General features: G+C 35.1%; 1 protein-coding gene across 1 annotated transcript in view; it reads left to right on the forward strand.

The window, feature by feature from the left end:
* The window catches only part of LOC138696574 (uncharacterized), a 262,429-nt gene extending 237,964 nt beyond the window's left edge, over positions 1-24,465 (forward strand). Inside the window, exons 4-5 of the mRNA XM_069821705.1 lie at positions 14,980-15,119; positions 21,372-24,465. Of these exons, the coding sequence (XP_069677806.1) occupies positions 14,980-15,119; positions 21,372-22,412 (1,181 nt within the window). The 3' untranslated portion in view covers positions 22,413-24,465. The remainder of the gene's footprint in view (positions 1-14,979; positions 15,120-21,371) is intronic.
* Positions 24,466-27,469: the final 3,004 nt, after the last annotated feature.

Consider the following 27,469-nt stretch of genomic DNA (forward strand, 5'->3'; position numbering starts at 1 on the left):
CACAACACAGAACTGCACGCATTGTATTTATCACCTGACATAATTAGGAACATTAAATCCAGACGTTTGAGATGGGCAGGGCATGTAGCACGTATGGGCGAATCCAGAAATGCATATAGAGTGTTAGCTCGGAGGCCGGAGGGAAAAAGACCTTTAAGGAGGCCGAGACGTAGATGGGAAGATAATATTAAAATGGATTTGAGGGAGGTGGGATATGATGATAGAGAGTGGATTAATTTTGCTCAGGATAGGGACCGGCTTATGTGAGGGCGACAATGAACCTCCGGGTTCCTTAAAAGCCAGTAAGTAAGTAACACTTCCTGTAATAAATAAATAAATAAATATTTAAGACAACTTCAAACTTACTACGATATTGCCAAGTAATTTTGGTTCACACTCTGTAAGCTGGCCAATACGAGATGGCCAGGTTCGTAACTCAGAGCAAGACGCTATAAAATAGCAACTCCTCGTGTCCTGAAAACAGCGCAGCCTCTTCCACACCCATTTGCCGCAGCATTCCGACCCGGTAGCAACCCCACCCCTTGCGCGACTCCACCCGCACATCACGCATGCATCAGATGGTCGGTGCCTTTTAATCCGAGACTCCGCCCATCACTTTCTCGGTAGGACAGGTTCCTAGTCGGGTTTAGAGCTGCGGTAAAACAATCGATTAATTGGACAACCGCCCGTAGTCAGTTGTAATCTTAAGATAATTCAAAGCTAATATTTGTGTGTATTACAGTTCAAGTAGGCGTGACACTGCGACCCTCCGCCCTGCAGCCTTAGGAGGGTCTGTTCGATTAATACGTTGATTGTATTATTGTTCCGGTTACAGGTGAGCCCGAGACATGAGGAAGAATTGAGCAAGTCCAGTTGACAGAGGCGTAATTGGGGCAGGTTTTTCGGGCTCTTCCGTTTCCTCATCTCTTTCGTATTATAATCGTATAGACGTGAAGTCATCATCTTCATTATTTTTATCTCCTATCTTCCAATACTTAAGTCACTACAGCTCGTTACAGTGTGATGTTGTCCTTTCATTTCTACTTTATATGAGAAGGTACTTTTCAAATCGTGTTATGTCCATTAAAGCAGTTTTCAGGAGAGAGGAAAAACCGTTAACTTCTAACTTGGAGATAAATTTAAATTTTAAGTGTCCAAATCTATTTCGAGATTCAGGATCTATTTTCATCGAAATCATTATCAAAATGGTGTTATCGATAATCACAGAAACAGTATGGACATAATATGGTTTGATATGGAAAACAACATAAATGAATTCTGAATATGCTTCAAATTTATCAAATTCGTTTACATAAACAAAACATAATATATAGGTTAATATTTTTTTTTAGTTGTTTCATTGCCTTATTCTGAGAAAGGCTGGAACATTAATCTGTCCGTTTTTAATGGTTTTCTTCAGCATTATTCGTTTCATATCGCTGATCCCAACAAGTTTTTTCAGGTGTAGTTAAAGTGACTTATAATCCTTGATTTCCCAATTATTTATGCATGCATGAACAGAATCAATGGTCTCTTAAATTTCAGCTGTTACTATTCATACATTCTGAAGTGTTTCTCCATTCATCCCAAAAGTCAACTGATATTGGGCGGCAATAGACAATTAAGAATTAGCACCAAATCGTTCAGTGACAAGAACTTTACGCAAAGAAATTGCCCTTTATACATATATTGACGAGGACTTAATATTGAAATGGATGAAAATGTGGACAAAATACGATTTGAAGTGAATGCTATATTTCAAGCTTTGTTTGCTTGGGACCTAATACAGTTAAACGTGAATTGGCTTCACCATTAGATAAAGCGTGTTCAGAAAATGAGGAAATGAAGTAAAACGCAATTACATCAAAAAGTGGACTTAATAGGATTTGAAAAGTACCTCCTCATATTAGTCGTCTCATAAGTAAAGTCGGTTTTTTTAAGTTTGGTGTTTTGTAATGATTTTCTTTAGCTGAGCAATGTAATCTACAGGACGATATGGTTATTACTGCATAGGGGAGACTGTTGTACCTTTAAACACTTTTCACATTTTATTTATTTATTTATTTATTTATTTATTTATTTACTTATTTACTTATTTACTTATTTACTTATTTACTTATTTACTTATTTACTTATTTACTTACTTACTTACTTACTTACTTACTTACTTACTTACTTACTTACTTACTTACTTACTTACTTACTTACTTACTTACTTACTTACTTACTTACTTACTTACTTACTTACTTACTTACTTACTTACTTACTTACTTACTTACTTACTTATTTATTTATTTATTTATTTATTTATTTATTTATTTATTTGGGGGGAATGAAAATTTTTAAAAGAAAAAATACTAGAAATATAATTATTGAAGATTCCTTTACAACTTCCTGTATGTATTTTTCTGTTTTACAGATCTATTAAGGATAGAAAAAATAAAATGAAGGGATATGTAATGTGTTCAAAGGATAACAGGCTCATGTACCTTGCAACATACCCTCTTGTAAGTTGGAACACATGAAATATAGGTGGAAATATAGCTGTAAAAACTGACAATCATATTTAAAATGTATTTGCCATCATAAACCAGAGCCAGCTTCTCTGATTGAGATTTTATTTCCTGGAAGAGCAATAACTGTTTCAACAGCTTTCTTCAAGGCATCCGGATCAATTGGGGGCCTCTTAACTCCAGACTCACTTCGAGACATGATCTTAAAATAAAAGAAAAACAAAAACCGATAGTATCATGTACTTTGGAACATGTTCCATGATACAAGATGTTTTGTGTTCAAAGGTACAAGAGGGTGCACTTTTAAACAAATATGGCTCCCAAAACTAGAGATTCGAATAAATCATGGAAATTAAACTATGTTATTACTCACCAGACGATAGGGAACACACCGTACTTGAAAGACATTAACAAATACAATTTGGTTTTGTGTTAGAAAACATATATCAATGAACGAAATGTTTAATTTTGCTACTAAAAAAACTTATTTTGACCACGGAACTCACACTTTGCAGTAAATCAAACTGACACTACGACCATAACTACTCAGCGGCTTTTTCTACAATCTACTTCAGTTTGAGTCCTCTAGGTAGCAGCAAAAATTAAAAAACAAAAAATGTTCAAAGGTTCACTGTGCCAAAGGTACAAGAGTCTCCCCTATTATTAATGGTGTAGGCAAGTGGGGGCTCACCGCCCTAAACCCCCCTTTTTTCAATAAATATTTGTAAATTATATTAGACTTAAAACATGAAAAACAATCCACCACTGGCGTTGCGAGTGCGACACTGAAAGAAAAATATTGTTCGATTGTTTCTACTGAAAATAGCCAATATTTAGAATAACAAATCCTTTATATTTCTGCTGACAAGTTGTTCATTCTTGGATACACTCTTTTAACACTTGTATAATAACTGCTTTACTGTGTTAATACGATATTACGGTACATTACCTGGCTGACTAGAGTCGACGTGGTGTCAGCTAGGTAAAATTTAACATAACATTAACACAGTAAAGCAGTTATTACTTGTTTAATGATTATATAAGTCTTAAAAGAATGTATCCAACAATGAAGAATCAAGAAGACACAAGTCATATTACACACAAGTGACTAGGCTTCGGAGAATGACGCACACCACGTCGAAACTACTCAGCAAGGTAATTTACCATAATGTTAAAACAGTAATATAGTTACAGTCCGCATTTCACGAGAAGATCCGAGCAAGGAATCACAGTTTTTCCCCCCACTCTTATAACCTATCCCCGACACTAAACCCGCCGGCCATTGACTGCCTTGTTTGTCCCAGCCGATCAATGACATCAACCCCATCCAACTGCTCCTTCAAGAACGCTGAGTTACTGACTTACTCTCTCCTCTTACCCCGCAAAGACCATACTCCCCTCGCAGGGATCCTCTCGTGAAATTTGGACAGTATTACTTGTTCAGTAACAAGTTGTTTTAAACTGACCGATGATTTTCAAAGATATTATGAAGCTATAGTTCTCGAACACAGTTACTAGATTAGACCTAAGTAATTTATTTAGGGTCGGCGTCTATTCACTCTACAACGACGGAGAATGGATTTTGCATAAAAAAAAGTTTTGGGAGTCTAAATTGATTTTAAATTTCACACTATTAAATACAAGTCCGCGTCACCGTTTTTGGCGTGTGAAATAAGTAATGGGAACGTTAAGTGCAAGTGTTTTACATTTGTCGCAGTCAGTCTGACAACTGTGTTTGGCAAATGACTGATGTGATGTGTATAGGAAGTGGCACCATTCTCGGCTGCAGTAGCAACATGCTCACAAACTGGGCATTATATATCTAGGACACACGCTAAAAACGCTGTAATAAGTATTGTCTTTTAAAAATGTTGCATGTAAGTTATTTGTCAAGTGATGTTCCGAAACTTGCCTCCCCCCACTGCGTTACTATGAGCATGTGATGGTCTTCAATTTGGTAAAACAAAGAATCTAAAAAGTATATGATAAAGTTTGGAATTAGATTCCTTCTAAAACATTAATGGAAACGAGATTATAAAGTTTCTGTCGCAGCTCAAGAATATGTGTGAAGCCGAGAGTGAAGGTGTCGTTAGTAAGCGTGTAGCACAACGATGGTTCCAGAATTTCAATAATGGAGAATGAGACATTGAAGATTTACAACGTCCTGGAAGACCTGAAGCATGGGATATTGAAAATACATAGACTTTTGGAATCAAATCAACAAAAAAAGTACTCGTAGATTGTCAGAAGAACTTTATGCTTCAAATAATACATTGCCACATTAAGATCCTTAGAAAATCATACAGAAGTTGTAGATCTGTAGGCCTACCTTATGAATTGAAATCTGAATAGGGTCAACGCAGAGTGGATATCTGTAGTGAGCTTATCGCTAATCCCATGGATGGTCGATCTATCAGGAGAATTTTCATATATAACGAAAAATATATACAGTAGTGGCAAAAAAACCGGACCGACCCTTGTAGCTGATTTCAGAGCCTTGTTCACTCAGAGCACGATAGACTGGTAACTAAGACTTTCGTGGTTCGAATCCTGCCTGGGAAGGAAACTTTTTCTTGTTCCTTATCCAGATTTATTTCCAATACTTTTCGATTGCAGCGATATTTTACTACTTAATTAACTTATTATTCCCAGAACATGAATTTTACCAGCAATCCAAAAGTATTGGGAATAAATTTGAATAAGTAACAAAAAAAGTTTCCTTCCCAGGCAGGATTCGAACCACGATAGCCTTAGTTACCAATCTATCATGCTCTGGAGTGAACAAGGCTCTGAAATCAGCTACAAGGGCTGGTCCGGTTTTTTTTTCCACTACTGTACACTACTGTAACCTTGACAGCTCAATACAATATCTCGATCCCCGTCAGCCTGCCAAAGTCGTCGTTAAACAAAACTGATTCGGCCCGAAAGTAATATTATGTATTTGGTGGGATTTTTAAGATGTAATTCACTGGAAGTTTGTTCCAGACGGACATGCAATCGATATGGATATTAATTCTCAAGAGCCAGAACGAGTTCATGAAGTTTTGAGAGAAAACTGCCCTGCATTAGTTAATCGAAATATAATTCTCTTGCAACAGGATAATGTGGGGCTCCATACCACTCGAATAACCACGGAAAAAAATGCGGAAATTGTGGGGATTAGAAATGCTGCCACACTAGGCACATAGTTCTGAGTTTTACTTTTTGTTTTATTTATTTATTCAAGCTTTAACATCTGTGGTCATGCATTGTGTTTAAGATCTGTGGATATACCGGCAGGTAGTTTTTGCTATTGTTGAATTTCTGTTTCTATTGTGTGTTGTAGATAGCTTGTGTTCATGTAACTGATTATAGATATTGATTAATTTTTATGATATTGATGAGTAAATCCTTGACGAATCATGGCATGTAAATTTCCAATCCGGTATTTGCCTCTGTAACTGAGGGAAATCATGAAAAGTTCCTGACAGGTTGCTCGACCACGGGATTTGAACCCGGAACCTCCCGAATGCGAGCCTCAAACGCTAACGTCTGAGCCTACTCGCTCGGTGAGCCCTGATCTTGTGTCTTCAGATTGTCGTCTGTTTCGATAATGGCCCACTTCCTGCGTGGAAAAAATCTCCAAAACTTGGAAACGTTGAAATGGGTATTACCGAATTTTCCGCATGAAAAATCAGAAATTGGTACCGTCGTGAGATAACAAATCTCGCTCAAGACTGTAGAATCTAATATCTTTTACTTTGAAGATTAGATTAATTTCTTGTCACAACACACGGTAACTAAAATGTTGCTTCAAAATTGACTTTACTTATGAGTAAAGCCCGGATTTCTAAGGAAAATACATATTCTTTTCCACACTTTTAAAGGTACGTAAGCAGAAAGGTTATATTTCGTAAGACACGCTTAGGTAAACAGTTTTAACTATGTTTGTTAGTGATTATAAATAGTTATTTTGCAGGAAAACGTTTTTGCTTACTTATTTTACTATTTTTAATTAAAACAGCATATTTTACCCAAAACTGTAATTTTAAAGTGCATATTTCACTCTAGCCGTCATTTATCACTGATTTCATTTTTTATTGGCTAATAAAAAATTAACTTCAGTCGAATGCGTAAGAAAGCAAAGGTAGAGTATGACCCAGGATGGTGTGAAATAATACTGCGTAGTTCTAATTAGGAGAGAACCTTGGGATTCCCCGCCAAGCTTCTTCTATAAAGACGTGGATCTTCTTGTTTTCAGCGTGAAGAAAGTGTTTATAAAGTCACCGATTAGAATTAAAAAATTTCGTGAACTCCGTCCAAATTTGTCTTTACCTCCTCAGGCAGTCTAACTCGATGGGGTACATGGTTACAGGCTGTGTCATACTACGGGGAACATTTCAGTGAAGTGAAAAATGTTTTGAATTGTCTAAATGCAGAAGATGCAGTCAGAATTGCCACAGCCCACGAATGTTTTGCTAAAAACGGCATCCAAGAAAAGAATCAGTACATCCATAACCGCATCTCTAAAATACCCAAAATTTTAAAGCAGTTGGAAGCTCGAAATAATCCCTTGGAACATTCATTTTCTCTGATAGACGAAATTTCGGTAACATTATCTTCAGAAACACATGGGGTTGCAAAAATTGCGTTCGACAAACTCAGTCAGGTATTACAGAAAAATTCCGGTTATAAAACACTGTGTCAAACTTCTAAAAAGCTTTCTGGTGAAGAAACAGATATTGAAGAGGAATTCACCCAAGAACTGTGGTGTTTTTCACATGCACCTGTGACGCCATGCGACGTCGAAAGAACATTTTCACTGTACAAACCATTCTTCACTGAAAGACGCAGGAGCTTCACCATAGGCGGAGAGAGAACCGTTTCCTTGGGGGGGGGGGGCAAAGCAAAACCGTAGAATCCCCATATAACGGGGTTATGGGGGACATCATTTACCTCCTCCCCCCATTATAGCTTGACCGTGGTACAGTATATCGGAGTATCCTCATTTAATAAAGGTATTTTCGAGAGGCATATTTCTTACAGTGTTACATCTATATACACAATGTTTCGAACTGAATTGTATAGGATTTGAACTGTAGATCTACTACAAATTATAATAGGGCATAATTTAAAACAATCTCCCTCCTTTTATCTGTCGTACAGAAACACATATACATCAATAAATCTACGTAACAGTGTCAACAGAAACTTTTTATATTAAGCTTTTCTGAAGATACCATATGAAATTTAAACTCTAATTATTTCATTTAATCTCGTTTTTAAGTTTACATATTATACCGGGATCACTTTTCTTTTTTCTGCTTTGTTGTGCAGTATGTTATTCATATATCTCCAAGTGGCAGCCTGAACACCTGCAGACTTCTAACATAATAGTACAGGCTACTACAAAAGAAATATTACAGTGTTTCCATTCCTCGAATGAAGTATAGAAATTCTTATAACTTACATTCAAAAATTTAAAATAAATATTATAGTCCAGATACATGATCTGAAGACATTAATTCGTCAATTTAAACATAGAAACTTAATTATAAACAAAAGCAAAAAAGATATTTTGAATTCAATATTTTCTAACGTTAATAAACAAAAAACAAAGTTCAGACAAGTTTGGGGGGGCAGTGCAACAGCCTTCAATAAGATAAGAGTTCTACGAAACAAATAATTTATCATCATATTTCCGTGTATTCGTGTTTGCTTATTTTGGTGCTATTTTCACCATTTTTCGTGCTTAATTTACTGTTTCCGTACATTCGTTTTTGCTTATTTTCACTATTTTCGTGCTTATTTTACTGTTTGATTGTGCTTAGAAATCCGGGCTTTACTTATGAGACTTGAATGTCAGTACCGTACTTCAGCAATAGGCTAGTAACAAGTGAATTCAATGTGACTAGTTTCGAAGCGTCGAAGAAAATCTTAACACACGTTTGAAAATCCCAAATTCTTATTCTAGTCTAATCACAGCAAAAGCCTACGATGTCGCAGCCTCCTTAACTTTATCAATGCACGGAACTTTGCCACCACGACTAACGGGTAGAACATTATCTCCCTAGGGAGGAGCCGAAACCTCTTGAACTGTAATTGAAACTCGGCTCGGAATAGCCAAACTGCAGCCTTTCCCCTTTGGCATAATAAGGCAATTTGTCAATGAACCCGGTGCCCCGAGTCTCGGTGACTGTCATTAGGGATCTCGTGAAAGCGAGGGTCTGCCGTGATTCATCACCATTGTGGATGCACGCTCTCTCTCTGTCTTGAAAAAAACATTAGATCATGCCTTTACTTTTTATAGCACTTTCCAATATCTGGTCGAAAAATATATACAAGCCACAGGCATCGCTGCGGGGGGCACCTACAGGGCGGGGCAAACGGGACGTTACCCCCAGTCCTCCCATATCTCTATTACAGCATTTCGCATCAAAAAACTAGACACAAATATAACTACAACTGGAAATATTAATTGTATCGAGGTTTCTTTTTCTCCTTATGCTCCATTTGAGTGCAATCTGTTCAGCCAGATACAGGGTCCGGAAGTGGAATGGTCGATTATAAAGAATTGGTTATTGACAGAAGAATTTATTTCTTTTTTACAAAAAACTATATAGTCTGCCATTTATTTCTGGAAAAGGACGTCCTTTAAGTGACTATCACTGAGATGGAAATGTGCTTCGTCGGACATACACAAAGTGTCAATAAGGTCTTCATCTCCATCCATGAGATTTAAAATTTCTTCACAAAACGCCTTTCGGTTGAGAATATTGCAATATTTTTATTGATGTACCAACTGAATTTCGTATGGATGAAAATGTAAGTCCTCATGTGCAGATGGGAAGGGACCATGGCATCATAATAAAATTTAAAATGACGAAATTCACGCTTAGCAGCCTCAAAAACTGTGTTGTTCTTGTAAAAGGTTTTAATTGCAAAAGTACGTTGTGCAACGCTCCACAATTCCATGATGACTAAACGATATGGCAAGAAAATGTGCCCGCAGTTTATCGCTCCTTAAAGGCCCGCTCCCACTTAGCGGAATCGAATCGAACAGAATTTCTCTTTACAATGTATTTAAATGGAGGATAGTAGAAAGCGGCGCTTCGAATCGAATCGAAGCGAACAGAACAGAATTCATGAGCTATAAAATTTATTCCACTGCCGGAATAGAATTTCTTGTTTCGGGTATGATCGTAAGTTCTCGTGAAGCCTTCGTGAAAAAACAAATGAATCACATTCATTCTTGACGGCTTAATTTGTTTACTATTGAAAGTTTTTGCTGAAATAGTACGTGTACAAAAATTACAATGTAATATGAACGAAGAAAAATTAATAAATCTTGTGTAGAATTATTCTCTTTTGTATGACAAAAAACAAGACACAAAAGTACTGTTCGGTTCGATTCCACTAGATGTGAGCGGCAGCAGACTTTTCGTTTCGATTCGGTTCGATTCCGCTAAGTGGGAGCGGGCCTTTACTGTCCTGTGAGAAAGATGCGCTCCTTGAAGTCGCTCGTTCCTCTGTCGGACCCATTATAAGTTGCCCATCACTTTATATTCCTCTGATGTCTGATGTTCCTAGCACTGGAGTAGTCTTGACATCTACTGTACGGAAACAGCAGGGGCAGAGGTGTTCGGAAGAATTAGCAGACTCAGTAACACATTATTATTATTATTATTATTATTATTATTATTATTATTATTATTATTACTTTTCTCTGTAAGGGAAGAATATTTCCTAGATCTACGTCCATCACTCCTATCATAGTGAATTATTACGCTAAAACAGTGGCGTATACTGGTTAAAGGGTTTGGGCTACCACTGACCCTATTATTACACAAAATATATTTTAAAATCCCTATAATAAAATTCCTTACATATTTATGTGAATTCCAGACGTCTTGATTGGGACGAAAATACGTTGATGACTTCGTCCTTGAAATTACAGTTGGGCCACTTGCAAAGTTTCTCTAGAAATGACTTTTCAATGGATATTAGTGCCAAGCCGGATAAACGTTCTTGTGTATGAGTTGATCTACAGTAGGATTTTATTCTCTTCAACGCAGAAAATGTTCTTTCTACCGATGCTGACGTAGCTGGTATTGTCACAATTAATGTTGCCAATTTAAGGACTTCAGGAATAACTTGGTTCAGCTGGTTTTCATATATGGCAGATAATATTTCATGGATAGGTTTGTTCGAAAAATCAAAGACTTCTGCTGAATATATTACACTTAATTCATTTTTCAAACATACTTGATCAAAGTGACTGTTATAGGACTGAAATAATTTGTTTAGTGCCTCATTCGGGAAGTTTTCTCTATAAGCAGAAAATTTTTGAGAGTCTAGAAGATGTGTGAACTGAAACTTTCCATAATCAGAAAATCTGTTAGTAATTTCCATGCGCATACGATCTAGTATGCTGTAGTACAGCTGCCTGTATTTCAATTCATCATCTCCTTTTCTTCGCTTTAATGGTGGTTCCATTGTATTGGCTGAAGAATTTTCATTTTCCATATTACTCCATATGGACGGAAACCCACTACGTCTGAACTCGGATATAGTATTTTTTTTTTAACTTTGATACCTCTTGCAAGTAGTATGCTATGTCTAGACTTTTTGTCTGAAGAATATTGTAGAGCACATCTGTATGTGCGAACACTCTAGCATAGACTTCAAGAAGAAATATATTCTGAAACTGTGTGTAAAAATTCAAATATACTTGAGCCTGCACATTTACAGCATCATCCCAGTTTTCTTCAGAGTCATTACAAATGATATTTTTAAAGAAAGCAGTCCGTTTTTCTCTGTATTCCTTTACTGTATTTACAAGCCGAGATGTAAAATTCAATCTAGTTGGTGCTACTTTTGGGAGTTTCTTGTTCATAAATTCCTTGAGTTTTCTGATCTTTTAGGAGATGATGAGAAAAATGCAGCTAAACCCGACAGTGTTTTGAAAAAAATGCGGCATTCTGGAATGGATGAAGTAGTTTGTTGCAAAACTAAATTGAGAACATGGCTGTAACAATGGACAAATAGTGCTTGAGGATACTTTTCTTGAACTTTTGTTTTTAAGCCATTAATATTTCCCGCCATAACTGAAGCACCATCGTATGTCTGTGCAATTAACTTATTGCCGACATTGTATTCTGCTATAACACCTTCCATATGCTGAAACAAAGCAGCATCAGTTTTGTCCGAATTGACATTTGTGAATCCTATAAACCGTTCTTGAACATTGGCAGCACTGTCGACGTAACTTAAAACAGTGGACAATTGACTCTGATTAGAGAAGTAACTTGTTTCATCAACAACAATGGCCACAAAAGGTTTTATGTTCTTTATCATAATCCCACTTATAGCAAATATTAAGTCATTCTGAATTGCGAGAGAAGTACCACGAAATACTGTTGAACTCTCAAGATGAGTGGCCAGTAAATGGTCAAATTCACTTAAGAAACTTAAATATTCAATATAATTTCCTATATCGTCTGATTCCACACTCTCGTTATGACCCCGAAAAGCCAATTCTTGTTTTCCTAGAAAGCAGACTGCATTAATAAGATGCAGTAAAATCTCCCGATTTTTTTTTCACAAGAGCATTGTGTTGGTTGATGTGTAGAGCTTTTCGCTTATCTAGCTGTAAACCAATTCTTGTCTTCCCAAAGTTTGCAAAGTTCATGCTACTACAAATATGAGCTTTTGATTTGTCGTATTCTAGGACTGCCGTTCGAAGGGAGTTCATATTAGAAAACCCCTCTTTTGACCACACATTAGTTTCGCGGCTAAATAACAAACATGGCCAGCAAAATAGTTTAGACAGTTTAGAAGTACCACACAATCAATTCCACTTACCATATGATGTTGAAGTGAAATGGCGTGTGTACTTTCGCTGTTTTTCTTTTACGTCCATGGACAAATTTAACTCAGGAGTTGGTCTTTCCATTTTCACAATTTCAACTTTCTCGTTGTTATGTACGACGGTTAAAAGGCACTTTTAATAAACCTTCTATTACACAGTCATTTTCAACACAAACCTCTCCAGAAACTTGTTCTGCCATATTTTTCACAATACCACTTAATTGGGAAATTAAAAACTTAATAATTCACAATTAATATAACTCTTAGACACAGATTTAAAATACTGCACTGCAAGAACACAATCACATTCAATTGCTAGCGTACTAAGCGTATTGCTGCTTCGCGCCTGCGAAGAAACCGATCACGAGAGCGGCAACTCGCCCGCCTACAGTGCACGATGGAAACAGAAGGGAGCGAGGGGGACGGGCAGTTGTGCGAAGGACAGCATGAGCGAAATGGTCAAAGGCTACCTCATGTAGCAAGCGGTTTCTCCAGCGATGCCACCTTGACAACTTGTTTCTTTTCGAGAGCAGAGAGCGCATATAAATCTAACAATTACTTTAATTTTAATTACTATGGTAAAACTAATAATACAAAATTATTACATTTTGTTATATTATAAACTTTTTCTTTTGTAATTTCCTTGGGCTACCGCCGGTAGCCCCGGTAGTCCGCAAAATACGCCCCTGCGCTAAAACCACACCAGCTGACTGTACTAAGATTCAATGCCTTTCCAGTTTCATACAGGCAACTTTATGCCAGCTCCTCTGCACGTCGCCAACTAATTATCGGAGAAATACCATGAATACGACAATGGAAAAGATTTCGGCCGGAATGATTTTAATTCCTTAAAAATAAACTAACTGGAAACTCCAACAAAAACTCAAAACAGCAAACTTCTCCCCCGAAGTGTCACTACTGGGACTCGAACCCGGACAGCTGGGAGCGCTGAATTTGTATAGAAAATATCTTTTAATAGTGTCATATACGAGTATTTCACAACACTTTATGGGGGAAATCACTGTCAGCTGAATGTGTATGGAAGTTCTCTTTGATAAAATGTTTTGTAAAGTGTTTACACTGTTTCTTGGCTAACCTTTCTCAGCAGACTCCTTTTCATTGCGCCTATGAGCTGTTGAAATTTGGCTAGTTTATTGTCAGTGTCTCAGGAGGAGATATAGGATGGACTTCAACATTGTAATTTTTGTCATGGCTGCACAAGGGCATTTACTTAAGGATACTGCTATGGTACACATCCTGCAAGGACTAAATCTGCGAAGTGAAACGATGTTATTCGCACAAGACAAGTATTTTCGACCATTGTGCGGGATATAAAAAGAGGTTTACATGGAGCAGAACGACAAATTGTTACATTTTGACATTATTGGTATTGGTTAGAGAAAATCTTCTGTTTAAATTTTTCCAAATAATCTCTTGTACATTTGTTTTCTTTAACCACGACTGTTATAATCATTAATTTTTTTAGGAGTAAGACCACAATCATAACGATTTTCAGTACCATAGTCAGTAACTGAGATGCATCCATTTCACATGCTCTATTCTTCTCTGTATCCACATTTCAAGTGCTTCTAGTCGCTTCTCTTCACTTCATGTCCATGTCGTAATGTCCATGTTTCTGCCCCATATAATGCTACACTCCACACAAAGCTAGTCTCTTCCTTAGTTCTTTTTCCAGAAGTGGGCAGAAGATGTTCCTTTTTCTATTAAAAGCATCCTTTGCCATTGCTATCCTTTTGACTTTCCATCCTTCATGACTTTTATGCTACTCCTCCATTTCTCTCTATATTTTCTTCACTTTATCCTCTTCCTCACTCCTCTCTCTGTCTTTATCCAATTCATCCCTTCTTCTTTCTCCTTAGTGACTACTTTCTCATTCTTGTCAATTTCTTTCCCATTAATTGAGCCTAAATGTCATACAAGTTTAGCCCTTAAACATGGTGCTAGTTTCGGCCCAAGACTTTATAATAAAATTGCAAACCATTTTCCAAATTTGAAATATTTTAAAATTGAACCTTTTAAAAAAGAAATTTATGAAATTATTCATGATATTTATAATATTAATAAATGTGTGTATTTTTTTACCTTATTTCTGCAGACTATACTCATGTTTTTTATTGAATATCACTGACTTCTGTCTGATTGTCAATTTATATTAAATGTGTTTCTTCCTCTTTTTTTTTTTTTTTTTTTTTTTTTGTATGTTATTTATTGGTTTGAATTAAGTTACTTACTGTATATAGTAAACTGTCATTGTAAATTTTGTGTTATATTATTGACTAAGACCACACCGTACACAAGCCTGGCTCTTATGGTAGTGGCTAGAAACATTTTTGTTTTATAATTTTAATTTGTAAGTTACTCACTAGCTAGCTAGCTAGTTAAATAAATTAAATTAAATTTACTGTTAATATTTCATTCATCCTTATCCTCTATTTCTCTCCTTCAATCCTCTTCCATTTTTTCCTTTTCCAACCACATTCCTTCTTCTCTTCTTCCTCTCTTAAAAAAGTATATTTTGTATCAAAGAATTACAACACTTGAATATACTATTGTACCTATACAATGAAATAATGTTTCCTCCTGTTTGTTTCCCAGCTGTAAAAAGTGAGGAAGAACCCATCGAGGAAGACGGTTTCAGGAGCCATCCTGATGCTACGTTGGCTATCACAGGACTGCCTTTCCAAAGACAGCAACAGCAACGACGTTTGGAACAAGGGGACGAGTTTAGTAGACAGGTTTGTTTCAAGATGTCTCAAGTTCGGCATCTATGAAATATTTACTCTTCAACTCTAATTTCGACAATGCCAGTCAATTCTTCTGCAAATCTGCACAACTTCATAATAATAATTCCTGTCTCGTAGTTTCATTACACCTCTAGCTACTTTAAGAATATTATGTAATAAAAATAATAATAGTAATAATTGTAACTATAATAATAATAATAATAATAATAATAATAATAATAATAATATTATTATTATTATTATTATTATTATTTCGAAAGAGCAAAGGTAACTATGATGATATAATTATTATTATTATTATTATTATTATTATTATTATTATTATTATTATTATTTCCGTTATTATTATTATTATTATTATTATTATTATTATTATTATATCATCATAGTTATCTTTGCTCTTTCGAAATATTATTATTATTATTATTATTATTATTATTATTATTATTATTATTATAGTTACAATTATTACTATTATTATTTTTATTACATAATATTCTTAAAGCAGCTAGAGGTGTAATGAAACTATGAGACAGGAATTATATCAAAATCTCAACGAATTAAGAACATTAAGCAACTATAAGGGCATTAAAAGGTCATGGGAACAAGAAGAATATGTCAGAATAAATAATAGGAAAGTGAGAATGGGCTTAGCTTGGTGGAGGCTAGGAATATGGAAATTGAAAAACAGGAGGCGTACCATGGAGAAGGATATCTGTCCCCTTTGCGGCATGGGAGAAGACGCGTTCAATATATTATTAGAATGTCAAGAAACAGACAATACAAGAAAAAAGTGGATAAATAATAAATTTTTGAATATGAATAGATATGTACCATATAAGAAAATATATACCGTAAAGTGGGGTGACTTTGAACGCCGAGGTGACTTTGAACAGTAATTTTGCGCCTTTCTAAATTAAATGCTGTACCCTATTACGAAAGAACTGAACTAGTTTATTGACTACTTAAACAGTTTTATCGCAATTGGGTACAGCATTTAATTTAGAAAGGCGTAAAATTACTGTTCAAAGTCACCTCGGCGTTCAAAGTCACCCCTCTTTACGTTAACTAATATAAGAGAGTTAAATAAATTGGGCAAATTTTTAATGATAGTGAAGATGAAATGGGAAGAGAAAGTTAAAAGTAATGCTGTATTATATTGATCTTGTAGTGTGTATATGTGTGTGTGTTTTTGTTTTTTTAGTTGTGAGGCTTGGCATAGGTGATTAAAAATTGTAAAGTAAGGTAGATCTGAGGTAAGCTTAATACAGAATTGTACAGGTCTGTCTTACAGATATATGATAGATGAATAAATATATTATATATCATATCATATCTTAAAGTAGCTCATTTAATTCATATTATCTTGTATTCTAGTATCTTTTAAACTGTATTCAATTTAATTAGTTGGTCAAGATATGAAGACTCTACAACATGCCTGAAGTTCTGTTGATGGATGAAATCCTCTGTCTGGGATGGAAATAATACAAATAGTAATAGGTAAAACATAAAATAAAAGAAAAACAAGGTACCCCAAGGAAACCTGTTTGCATCAACAATTTTATTCATCATATTCTGTTCCACCAGATCATGAAATGAATGCATGAACTGACGTCGTATTAATGCTTTTGGTCCTTTTTCAAATAATAAGAGTTATTATGACTTAACAAAATGTAGATCAAATGATAATCAGATTGTAAAACGTGGATGAAATGATAATCAGATTGTAAAACGTGGATGAAATGATAATCAGATTGTAAAACAATGAATGTACTAATGACTGTTATTTAAAATCACATTTTGGTTCTCAAAAATAAATCATGTATTTAAAATTAACCCTTGCTCAAATAGTAAGTTATAGGTACTTTAATACAAATAATTTAAAATAATTAATTTTAGACAATTTTTAAAGAAATTTTAAGAAATAATTCACTGCTATTTTTCATTAAAATAATGAAAAAGAGTGTCTGCAGAGACGGATTTAGGCTCTGTAGCTTCAGCTGAGAGCGGAACATTTTAGAGGCATCAACATTTTGGATAGACTTGTCCGATATCATTAATCAGTTCGATCAGCAGAAGGTAAGGCGAGAGATAGTCAAAACTGATATATTGTAAGTTTGAAGTTCCAATTCTCACCTTAAAAATAAACTTAAAATTTACAATCCTTGTTTTTTTATTCTAATGTTTATCTAGGCTGAAAGTGGAGGAAAAGAAATTTAAAAAAGAATAGGATGTAAAATTTTTGGATGCTTAAGGGTGGCAGAATTGTACATGTGCCACTGAGTGTCGGCAAATTTTGGTTTTAAAATTGTGCTTATCAACTGCATAAACTTAAATTTATTATTTTTCCTTAGAATTGATTTATGTTCTTCCCAGTTTAATAACAAAATACCCTTAAAATAACACAGGTTTATTAGTACTACATTTATAAAGACCTACAGAATAATTCTTTGTTAACAGTTCAACAGATATGCTCTCCCTTCTTTGTCTTCCTTGATTATGGAGAAGAAACATTATGATACTTATGATACCGTAGGGTGCAAAGATCCTAAAATTTCACATCATGTTGAACACTATGAAAATCTAAAACTATACTTAAACCATAATGTTTTTGAAATTGAACAAATATATAAATACACGTTATTAAAATATTATCATAAAAATCTAAAAAAATATCAAGAAAAACAACATGTTTATCATACCAGAAGAAATTTGACATGTCCTTTAGCTGAATCTAAATGTTACACAACCACTGGAATAAATCATAGCCAGAGTTACGGGCTAAGGTTATACTACTCTATTTTGATAATAAATCCTGTCTTAGGTTATTCTGAGTTTAATAAATGTAAGGAAAAAATTAAGCAAATTACTTAGTAATAATGTTCCTTTTTCCTTTTTTTTTTTCTTTTTTTTTTTTTTTTTTTTTTTTTTAATTTCAATATACTATTTATTCATTCCAACTTAGATTCTGTTCTTGACTTGATTCTCTATTTTTATTTTCGTAATTATCTCCGTTTTGTAATAAATGTATTGGTTTTGTAATTTTACTGAAATTCTGTTATGTTCCATTTAGTACAAAATAGTTATTTATAGGAACCGTCCCCAAACACAAGCTTGCTCAAATGGGAGTGTGTGCTACATCAGTAATATGTATTTATTTTATATTGTATGTAGCAATAAATACTTAATAAATAAACTTCCATCATACTCACAAACCTATACACAGATGAACATAGACCTCTAAATCATTGAGAAATACCTTAATGTGTTCCAAATATATCAAAATCTTTCCTTATGTCCAGTCTTATATTTTGTTACAGACCGTCAAGGTGGCTTATTGCTAGCGTGTTGTCTTATAAAGACAGAGGACCTGGATTCAAATCCTGATCACCTGAATTTATAACATGTGTTTGGAAAATTCATGATCCAAGCAACACATGTTTTCTCCAGATACTTAGATTCTCTTGCGACATCCCAACAACTCTCCATCATCATTCATTATGAGTGTAATGTAAACCCACTGCCTGTGATGCACTCTGGTTAGTCTCTGGTGAACTAAGTAGTCAATGCTTTTTGGCACTAGCAACATCTATGAACCGCACTCGTAGAGTTGGGACGAATTAGACAAATTCTGGGCCCTATTAGCAATATGAGTAAAGTAAGAATATTTATGACATATTAATTTATTATGGGCTTGCTTCTAAAAACTTATAACTCCAATTTTTTCCGAATGCTGGATTATGAGTGAAATCTGTGTAAATTTTCAATGTGCTGACAAAACCACTTAAGTCTACAAATGTTGTTATATTTTATAAATAAATAATAAATGCATAACAGCTTTTATCTTGGGGATGAAAAGAATAAGGATGTTATTTTGTTCTCCTGTACAGTTTCTTCAAACAAAGTTACGAGGTTTTAAAAGTAAGCCAACGTAATTGTTAATAGCATTTTATTTAACGATGCTTTCAACTGCAGAGGTTATTCAGGGTCGAAATTCAACGTAGTTGAAAAACGGCAAACAAATTTTGCCTGGAGGCCTTTATCAGAGACAGGGTTATTTTACGATATTAGACTCACAATATTTTACCTTCCTCCCAAAGGAAATCATTCTAAGGATTTCACTGCCCAAGATCGGTTTTGAACCTTTGAGCATCGAATCCAATGGCCAACATGGTAACCACGAGAACACAGAGGCGATCAAACGAGTGCTAAAAATTATAAGAAAGAGCAAACAATTTGGATTTAACAATCGGAAAAATAACAATTTTTCGATAGACGAGAATTTATATTTACGAGATTCGATGCTCGATACCACAGCTTCAAATTGTTCACATAACTTTCACACGTAAACATATAAATCCTCTGAAGGTACAGTAAAACCTTTATTAAACGACCACTGCTGGTTCCATGAAAAATTGTTCTTTCAGAGGGGTGGTCTCTCAATAGGGGGAGTTCTTTTTACACAAATAATTGGTTAAAACGTTCCTATGTTAATCAAATAAAAACATGGGGAATATTGCTAAGAATAAAAGCTTAAGATAAGAACTTTATTTCTTATTGTACGTTATTTTTACAATTTTCTCCTTTGATTCATTACATACTCCGCTTCACAAAATCATAAATTGAACTCTGCTTAATTTTTTTAGATTTTGTTTTTACAATCTAATTTTCAAAACTATCCTTTAACATGTTAAAAAGTTTATTTGCATGTTCTCCATTGATACAGTCTTTCAGTGGTGCCGATTGTTGAATTAGCTCAATATTACATAAGCTTCTTTTAGTGACTTTTTTTTGGGTTGAAATTCTCTCTTGACTTCAACCTCGTCATCGGTGGGTTAATCACTGGATTTGTCTAATAGGTAGGAGGAAGAAAAAATAAATTATTGTACTGTAATTAACAAGTAACAATTTGTTTTTTCTTGTACAAAACGAAAAGTAAAACAGTCATACGGCATGAGAAATCTTACCTTCCAAGAAACTGTTAAACATCAGTGCAAATAACCCTTTGTCATACCTCGGAAGCCTTTTGCAAATGGTCATAGTACCTTTTTCCTAGCAATACTCAACATTTCTTAAGGGATTAAGGACAGAAATGGGCAGTCAACGTGAATACGGTACCACTTAACAACTTTATCAAACATCATTTTAACTTCTAGTACTGTACCGAATTTCTTGGAATTTATTTAGGCTACTGTAATGTAATAAAATACTAAATTGTAAATTTTTAAAATACAGTATGGTCTTTTAAAAGGGGTAAAATTAAGAAAATGGCTATTCAATCACTGGTCGGAGAGAGAGGTAGTCTCTTAAAAGGGGTGTGATTTACATTGGTTTTATGGATCTTTAATTCAGTTCTTTAAAAAATCAGTCTTTAGGAGGAGTGGTCTCTCAATAGGTGTGATCTTTTAGACAGGTTTGACTGAACTGAAGATACACTTTTATAAATGTCAACTTGTTTCAGTTTTAATTACTTCATGCTTCATTAGACTAAACGGCATTTCGGAAGGTGGTCAGCTTCTAGTGCGCCGTAGCATTTCTGAAATGTGACGTCACAAGCTTCTACAGTAGAACCAATCGGAGTCAGTCTATAACAAGTACTTCTCGAGTTCGTTTGTTCACGTGTGAGTGTTTCAATACATTGAATAAGTAAAACTAACATTTACTGTGTGTGTGTAAGATAAATAAATGGAAGAAGAGACTGTAAAGAGACAAGTATTGCACAGGCAGGCGCGGAAAATAGTGTTTAAGGTGTATAATTATTATAAAAATGTTGACGAGCAGAATGCTGCCAGCCATCTTGATGCTGGCTGCTACGTTGCCAACGCACAAGAAACGACTGCAGAAGCATGTTGTGTGGGATTGAGAACTGTGCAAAGAATATTGTTAGTGAAGGAAAGAGGATTTCTTTGGTGTCATGCTTACAGTAATCAACGGCTAAGGTCATTATTGTCTTTTGATAATTTAAATTCTCTTCTGCGCCATCTGTATTGCACATGCATGTGAAGTACGATGTGGCAATGTTGTACGCTGCCTTGCTCTCTCTATCTGTCTCTCTCGATGCAAACGCTAGCAGACTACCGCCTTCCGAATTGCCGTCGACTCTAGTAACTAATACAAAAAAACTTCTAAATACATTCCTGATGACCATTTGTAACTATTCAAACATTTAATTGTATGAAATAGAATCATATATAAATTTTCTCATGTCTGAGCTAACCATGCACATTGCTTCTGTATCACCAGGATCCTTCAGTATCAGCACGCTCTGAAGATGAGCTACAGGCTGACAATGGAACAGGTGTCAGCACTTTAGCACGCACGAGACGAGAAGCCAGCAATTCGTCTGATATAACACCAGCCGCCAGTGAAGAAGACGACTACGAGGACGACAGCGACATGTACCTGGAGCCAGAGGAAAAGCCAGCCAGCAGCGGCTCTGAGTCCAATGAAGAAACTCAAGAGAGGCCTGTCCAGAACCAGGACGACGTGGTCAGCATGGGACAACACTTCTTCCCTTCATTTGCTCCCATCTTCCCTCCCCCTCTGGGGCACTCCCGCCCTTCTATCTTCCAGGAACCAGCCCACAGTCAGCGGCCAGCTTTGCTCAGACCTCAGCACAACAGCTTCCAGCCCATCAACTTCGGCGGAGGAACCTTCAGGGATAATTCCTACTTGCATGCAACAGCTGCTGCTGAAAGCAGTACCAGCAATCTGCTGGGGTCTGGCAACTTCGGAGTCATCCGTGGAGGAACTTTCTACAATGACGATGACAACAGAGATGGAGACTATGGTGGTAGAGGTAGCAACCAATTCTACAGCCCTTACTACCACAACGGTCATGGTAGACCAGCTTTCTACAGTGGAGGACCAACCAACCCCAGACCTCAACATCATCGTGGAAGCGATTTCTTCGCCAACTTCCGTGATTTTGCAGACATTAATACACCCACAAAATCCTCTTTCTCCGAGTATGTTGTAGTCTATGTTAATAAAAATGCTAGCAGGCATGATGATGGAGGTGAAGCACCAGTGATAACTAAGCCGAAGAACATCATCGAACAATTGACGATGCTGGATAATGATGATCGTGAAACACCTGAAGATACAACAGTTATACCGCCCACTGAACAGGAGACAAAAGCAGAGAAAAAGCCTTCGAGCAACAAGCTGAAACTCGCTCTTTATCAAGATAAATTTAGCAAGCAGAAACTGAAGAAGGTCAAAACATCATCTCCACCATCAGTGTCAAAAGATTTATATGAACCTCTCCTAGCTCTAAGTTGAAGAATACAGCGATGTTAAAACGTGTGTCCATCGTAAAGTCTCTACAACTCCTGCCAACAACACAAAAAAACTGAACTCTTCTACAGTTACCCACTGATTCAAATATTTTGAACTCATTTACAAAGAAGAGTTATGTCTTCTTTAATGACATCGAAGACTTAATTTTTTTTAATGGCAGCTGATGAACGTGCAGTATTGTTGTAGGACCTATTATTGTGCAATCTTGCCAAGACTGTACCTGAAGAAGAATTAGATTGTCACTAACAGGTCATTTTTTATTAGCGGTAGTGGTCGCAATGTTCTGTGTACAGAGGATGTTGTACAAACATTGACTTGGACTCAGTTTGGGAATTTTTTTAATCATAAACTGTTCCGAAATTTATAACGGTAAATTTGCTGTTTTGAGGTTAATTGGGCAATGAATATCTGGAAAGTATTCTACATATGACAAACCGAAATGTATAATGTGTTCTCAATATTCAAAGCAGAAAATGAAATTTCGAGTTGTAATACAACTTTTATGAAAGCAAATTTCAAACAGTGTTCACCACAGGGACATCTGTGAAGTAAATAAATACATACAATTCACTTCACTGGTTCTCAGATTTTAAGAACAGTAATTCATTTTTAAAAATTACTGCAATCGTAAACTGTATCATTTAATACAAAACAAACAAGTATTTTTTAGGGTATGAGTAAATTAATTTCAATGTATTGAAATGTCGTTATCTTGTAAATTAATGCTGTACACTTTCCTCTATTCCAAATCTAATAAAAAGCCAAATAATAAAAACAGATAGGTACCAATACCATAGAAATTAAGTATGAAAATTTCTGCAATTCTCTGGATGAAAGATCAATAACAATACATTACTAAATAAAAAAAATGCTGTTGGCCTTTTCTATTTTGATTTTATCTTGAGAACCACTGATGTACCTGACATCAATGTATTTTAGAAATAATAACTCGTGTTTTCTGTAAGTGTTGGCATTTATACAAAGCAACCATGTTAACGTTTTGTTTTCACTGTTGATCTATAAAAGCAAAAACTAATTTTGTCTGCATGTGTCAGTAATATGCAAAAGTATTTTTCAGACAAAGAACCATTAAAGTATTACTATTCAAAAAAAAAAAACAAACAAACAAATAAAGAAAGAAAAAATAAGACTTCTCCAGTATTATATTAAATTTTGAAATAAATTATTTAGACCTTACGCTTATACTATAAATAAAATTACAAATCTTTAATTCTGAAATGTTGTAAATGTATTTCTCGTTCATTCCTGTATGAATTTTGAACATACTTTTACAACACGAGTTTACATAAAACATGATGCCGTGTAGTATGCAGCAATAATGTGATATAACATACTGACACTGCTTATAAAGAGAACCCAAAATGCGTTTATTTCTTCTTCACAGAGTTAAAAAAAAAAAATCAAAGTTCTTAATAACGGAATCTGCTTTGACAGTACCATACCAAACTTAGATTTTTTTTTAGATACATAATGCAAATCAAGGACACCCAACCTGACATACCCATAAAATACATTTTTATTTGTTATAAATTTATTATTTCGGCTTCAATTTTATCCAAAACTAATCATTCTAGTAGCTACTAATTTTGGTTTTTAAAAACTGAAAGATCATATCACATCAAACACTCTCGCAACTGATTCTCTCATCTATTTCCATATTTATTTACCAAACTTTTCTACAAAACTTGTTTCATTAAAAGGTTGGGGAGTCTCTTTTTATAGCATCTTGCCTTTCACACGCTGTAAAAATTTCCTAACTTATAAAACCACTGTTGCTGACAATGTTACCAGAACCCCATGATGTTCAAATTCATATTATCATATGTCTCTAAATTAAGAACGAAAAATCTGCTGTCTACAGATTGGTAAGAATAAGAATAATTGTTGTACTATTTTTGTTGACTTTTGTAGATAAGAAAATGAATAAAATAAATAAAAATTCAACACAAATCATAAGTGTGAAATGAACATCGTATGATATTTTTCTGAATAAATATCGTATTTTTAAAATACATTCTTTATAATCCTTGAACTTGTTACAATCTACCATTTCCTATTTGGTCCTCATTATAGCTCTATTCTGCAATTCAAAATATAGGCATACGCCTATAGCCCACTGTATATTCCTGATCACTAACACTAACATCAAAGAACACATTGAATACTCGTATTTGATCCACCAACATTCTACAAGACATTCTCTACATCAGCATAGTTATAACAAATAACGAACGCAAGAGGGGAGGGGGAGGAAGATTTTCCTGAAGATTTTAGATGCATCTAATTAATTTGGCTTAATTTTTAATAAGTTAGGTATTTATTTATAACATTTTTAACTTAAAAACTGAATTTTAAAAACAACAAATCTCTTGTTTTCTATTATGTAAGGTTACCTATTCAAAATTAGGAGGTAATTTTAATACTGTTCATATCACATTTATTTTCTATACAATCTTACAAATTTTGACACTACCTTATTACACAAGAACAGGGATATTTTACTGCAGCATCCACCACCATAGCCTCATCGAAAATATTTGTGTTCATCAGTTTCCTCTTGTACACCTAAAAGCCTCTCTTCAACGATCTAAACAGCAGCTCTTAGCTCATGTTCTGGAATATCTGTTACATTTGTAGATTCCTTAAACTGATTAATTATCGTAGATCTGATCAGAAATACTCTTTTCTTTAGACAGTCCCATAACCAACAATCCCCAGGATTAATATCTGGAGATCTTGCAGGTTAAATTACAGGAAACTGTCTATTGATAACATAGTCACAAGGGGTGTTACATAAAAATCCTTTTGCTGAGTTAAAGACGTGGGGCAGTTATGATTTATTTTATTGGGTTATTTTACGACGCTGTATCAACATCTCAGGTTATTTAGTGTCTGAATGAAATGAAGGTGATAACACCGGTGAGATGAGTCCACGGTCCAGCACTGAAAGTTATCCAGCATTTCCTCGTATTGGAAAACCCTGGAAAAAACCTCAACCAGGTAACTTGTCCCAACCGGGATTCGAACCTGAGCCACCTGATTTCGCGGCCAGACGCACTGACCATTACTCCACAGGTGTGGACAGCAGAGGCATATGATCCTGCATATGATATTTTTAATGTTTTGATCTCATAAAGCCGGTTTCGCAGAATGGATAGAAAAATATGAGCGGAATATATGAAACGAGGTTTCTCCAAAAGAAAGTAGGAAATGTATTGTGAATGATTTATTTTACAGAATGGTAAGAAAATATCTGGCCTCGTTTCTGTATTATAGTTGGTTGGTTAGTTGGTTTGTTCCAATGTGCTGTTCTTGCATTTAAGCCATTAACAGTCTAGCTCTTCTTATACTGTGAACCTATCTGAATGACCAACACTCACACAATAATGCAAAACAAAAACACATTTACACACAATACCCGTGTTTGTGGAGGAAGATGTAAAAGTCGTAGCACATCAGGCCTGCAGTAGTTCAGAACATTTATATTGATGTTCATCCTCTGATTCATTCTCATCATTTGAATTAATGATCACTGATATTATCTTCTTTCCTCTACTAAACATATTAAGCTAAGCAGAATTTCACAACACTTCGAACTAGTGACAGAAAACACTTAACCGAAACAATAACGAAATTTCTATTCACGCAACATTAGTTCCGCACTCTACAAGCAAACAGCGTGTCCAACCTCTATGCTTCATATAGCTGTAAACATATTGTAGCATCTACTAGTTCTCTTGATATTATTTTGCTGTAATTTCCTCCTGTCACGAATCATAACTCTTTATAAATCAGTTAAAGGAGATAAATAAACATAACCTCCCATACAAATACAATTCCACAGTACTAACAGAGTCAAGTCAACTTAACCCATTTCAAACATTAACACCTGATATGTGTAAAAAGAATGTAAACTTGTCTCACCTTCGTCACAAAATATTGGAGCATTGCAACTCCATCATTGATGGAAGAATCACATAACCGCTTTAACACAAGAAAGAAGTAACTGTGGGAAGTTAAAATCTGTACTTAACTCATTTTAGCCAATTTCAGACTTAACCCCCTTTACACGAGCACCCGCGATTTGTTCAATCTTTTCCTTGGGCATCCTACATCTCCTTCTCCTTTCAGTTTATACAGAAAACGTTCTGGGGACATTCTATTTAAATGATCATGAAATTTCTTATGGATTTAAATGACCATAATATTTTATGGTACACACAATCTTCCTAAAAATTTAAGTTGTTTAAACTGATCACTTTTTGCATTTATTTGCTCGGAATTGTCGCAATTTGTACCTTACCCTTCTCTTTTTTTGCCAGCTTGATCTACTTCACTTGGAACACATGAATTCAAAATCCACACAAATGGCTGCTGTAAATTTACACTATCATTATTAAAAAAAAACCACACAAGCCGATAGTCATACAGCAATAATCATTAGTTTATTAGATTATTTTTTTAATTAGTTTATGAACACAGTAGCACCAGCTGCAGTGGAAAAACAATGTCCAATGAATGAATCGTAATAGACTTCCAAAACCCATGCTTCAATACCGTCCCCAAGGGAAGAGATCTTTAGCCATCCCCCCCCCCAAAAAAAAAGGTGGACCGAGAATGACTCACTGAGACCATAACGGGCCTTGTGCCTTATACTTGTTTGATGATGATTTTTAATTGATTATTTTACGACGCTTATCAACTGCTATGGTTATCTCGCATCTGAATGACATGGTGATAATGCTAGCAAAATGGATTCGAGGGTCCAGCGCTGCAAGTTACACAGCACTCACTCTTAATGGTTGAGGGGAAACCCAGAAAAAACCTCAACCAGGTAACTTGTTATCAGGTAATGAAGCTGTTAACACTTCAATCAAAAAGTTAGTGTGGAAAAGCATAATGCCATCTAGCAAACTGAAGAAAATCCAAACATACAACAAACAGCTTACAAAAGAATCATAACCGTGCAAATTAAGAAGCGCAACCAATAAAAGGTAAACAAATGAAAATGCGATACA

This window comes from Periplaneta americana, chromosome 3, assembly GCF_040183065.1.
Source record: "Periplaneta americana isolate PAMFEO1 chromosome 3, P.americana_PAMFEO1_priV1, whole genome shotgun sequence".
Lineage (NCBI taxonomy): Eukaryota > Metazoa > Arthropoda > Insecta > Blattodea > Blattidae > Periplaneta > Periplaneta americana.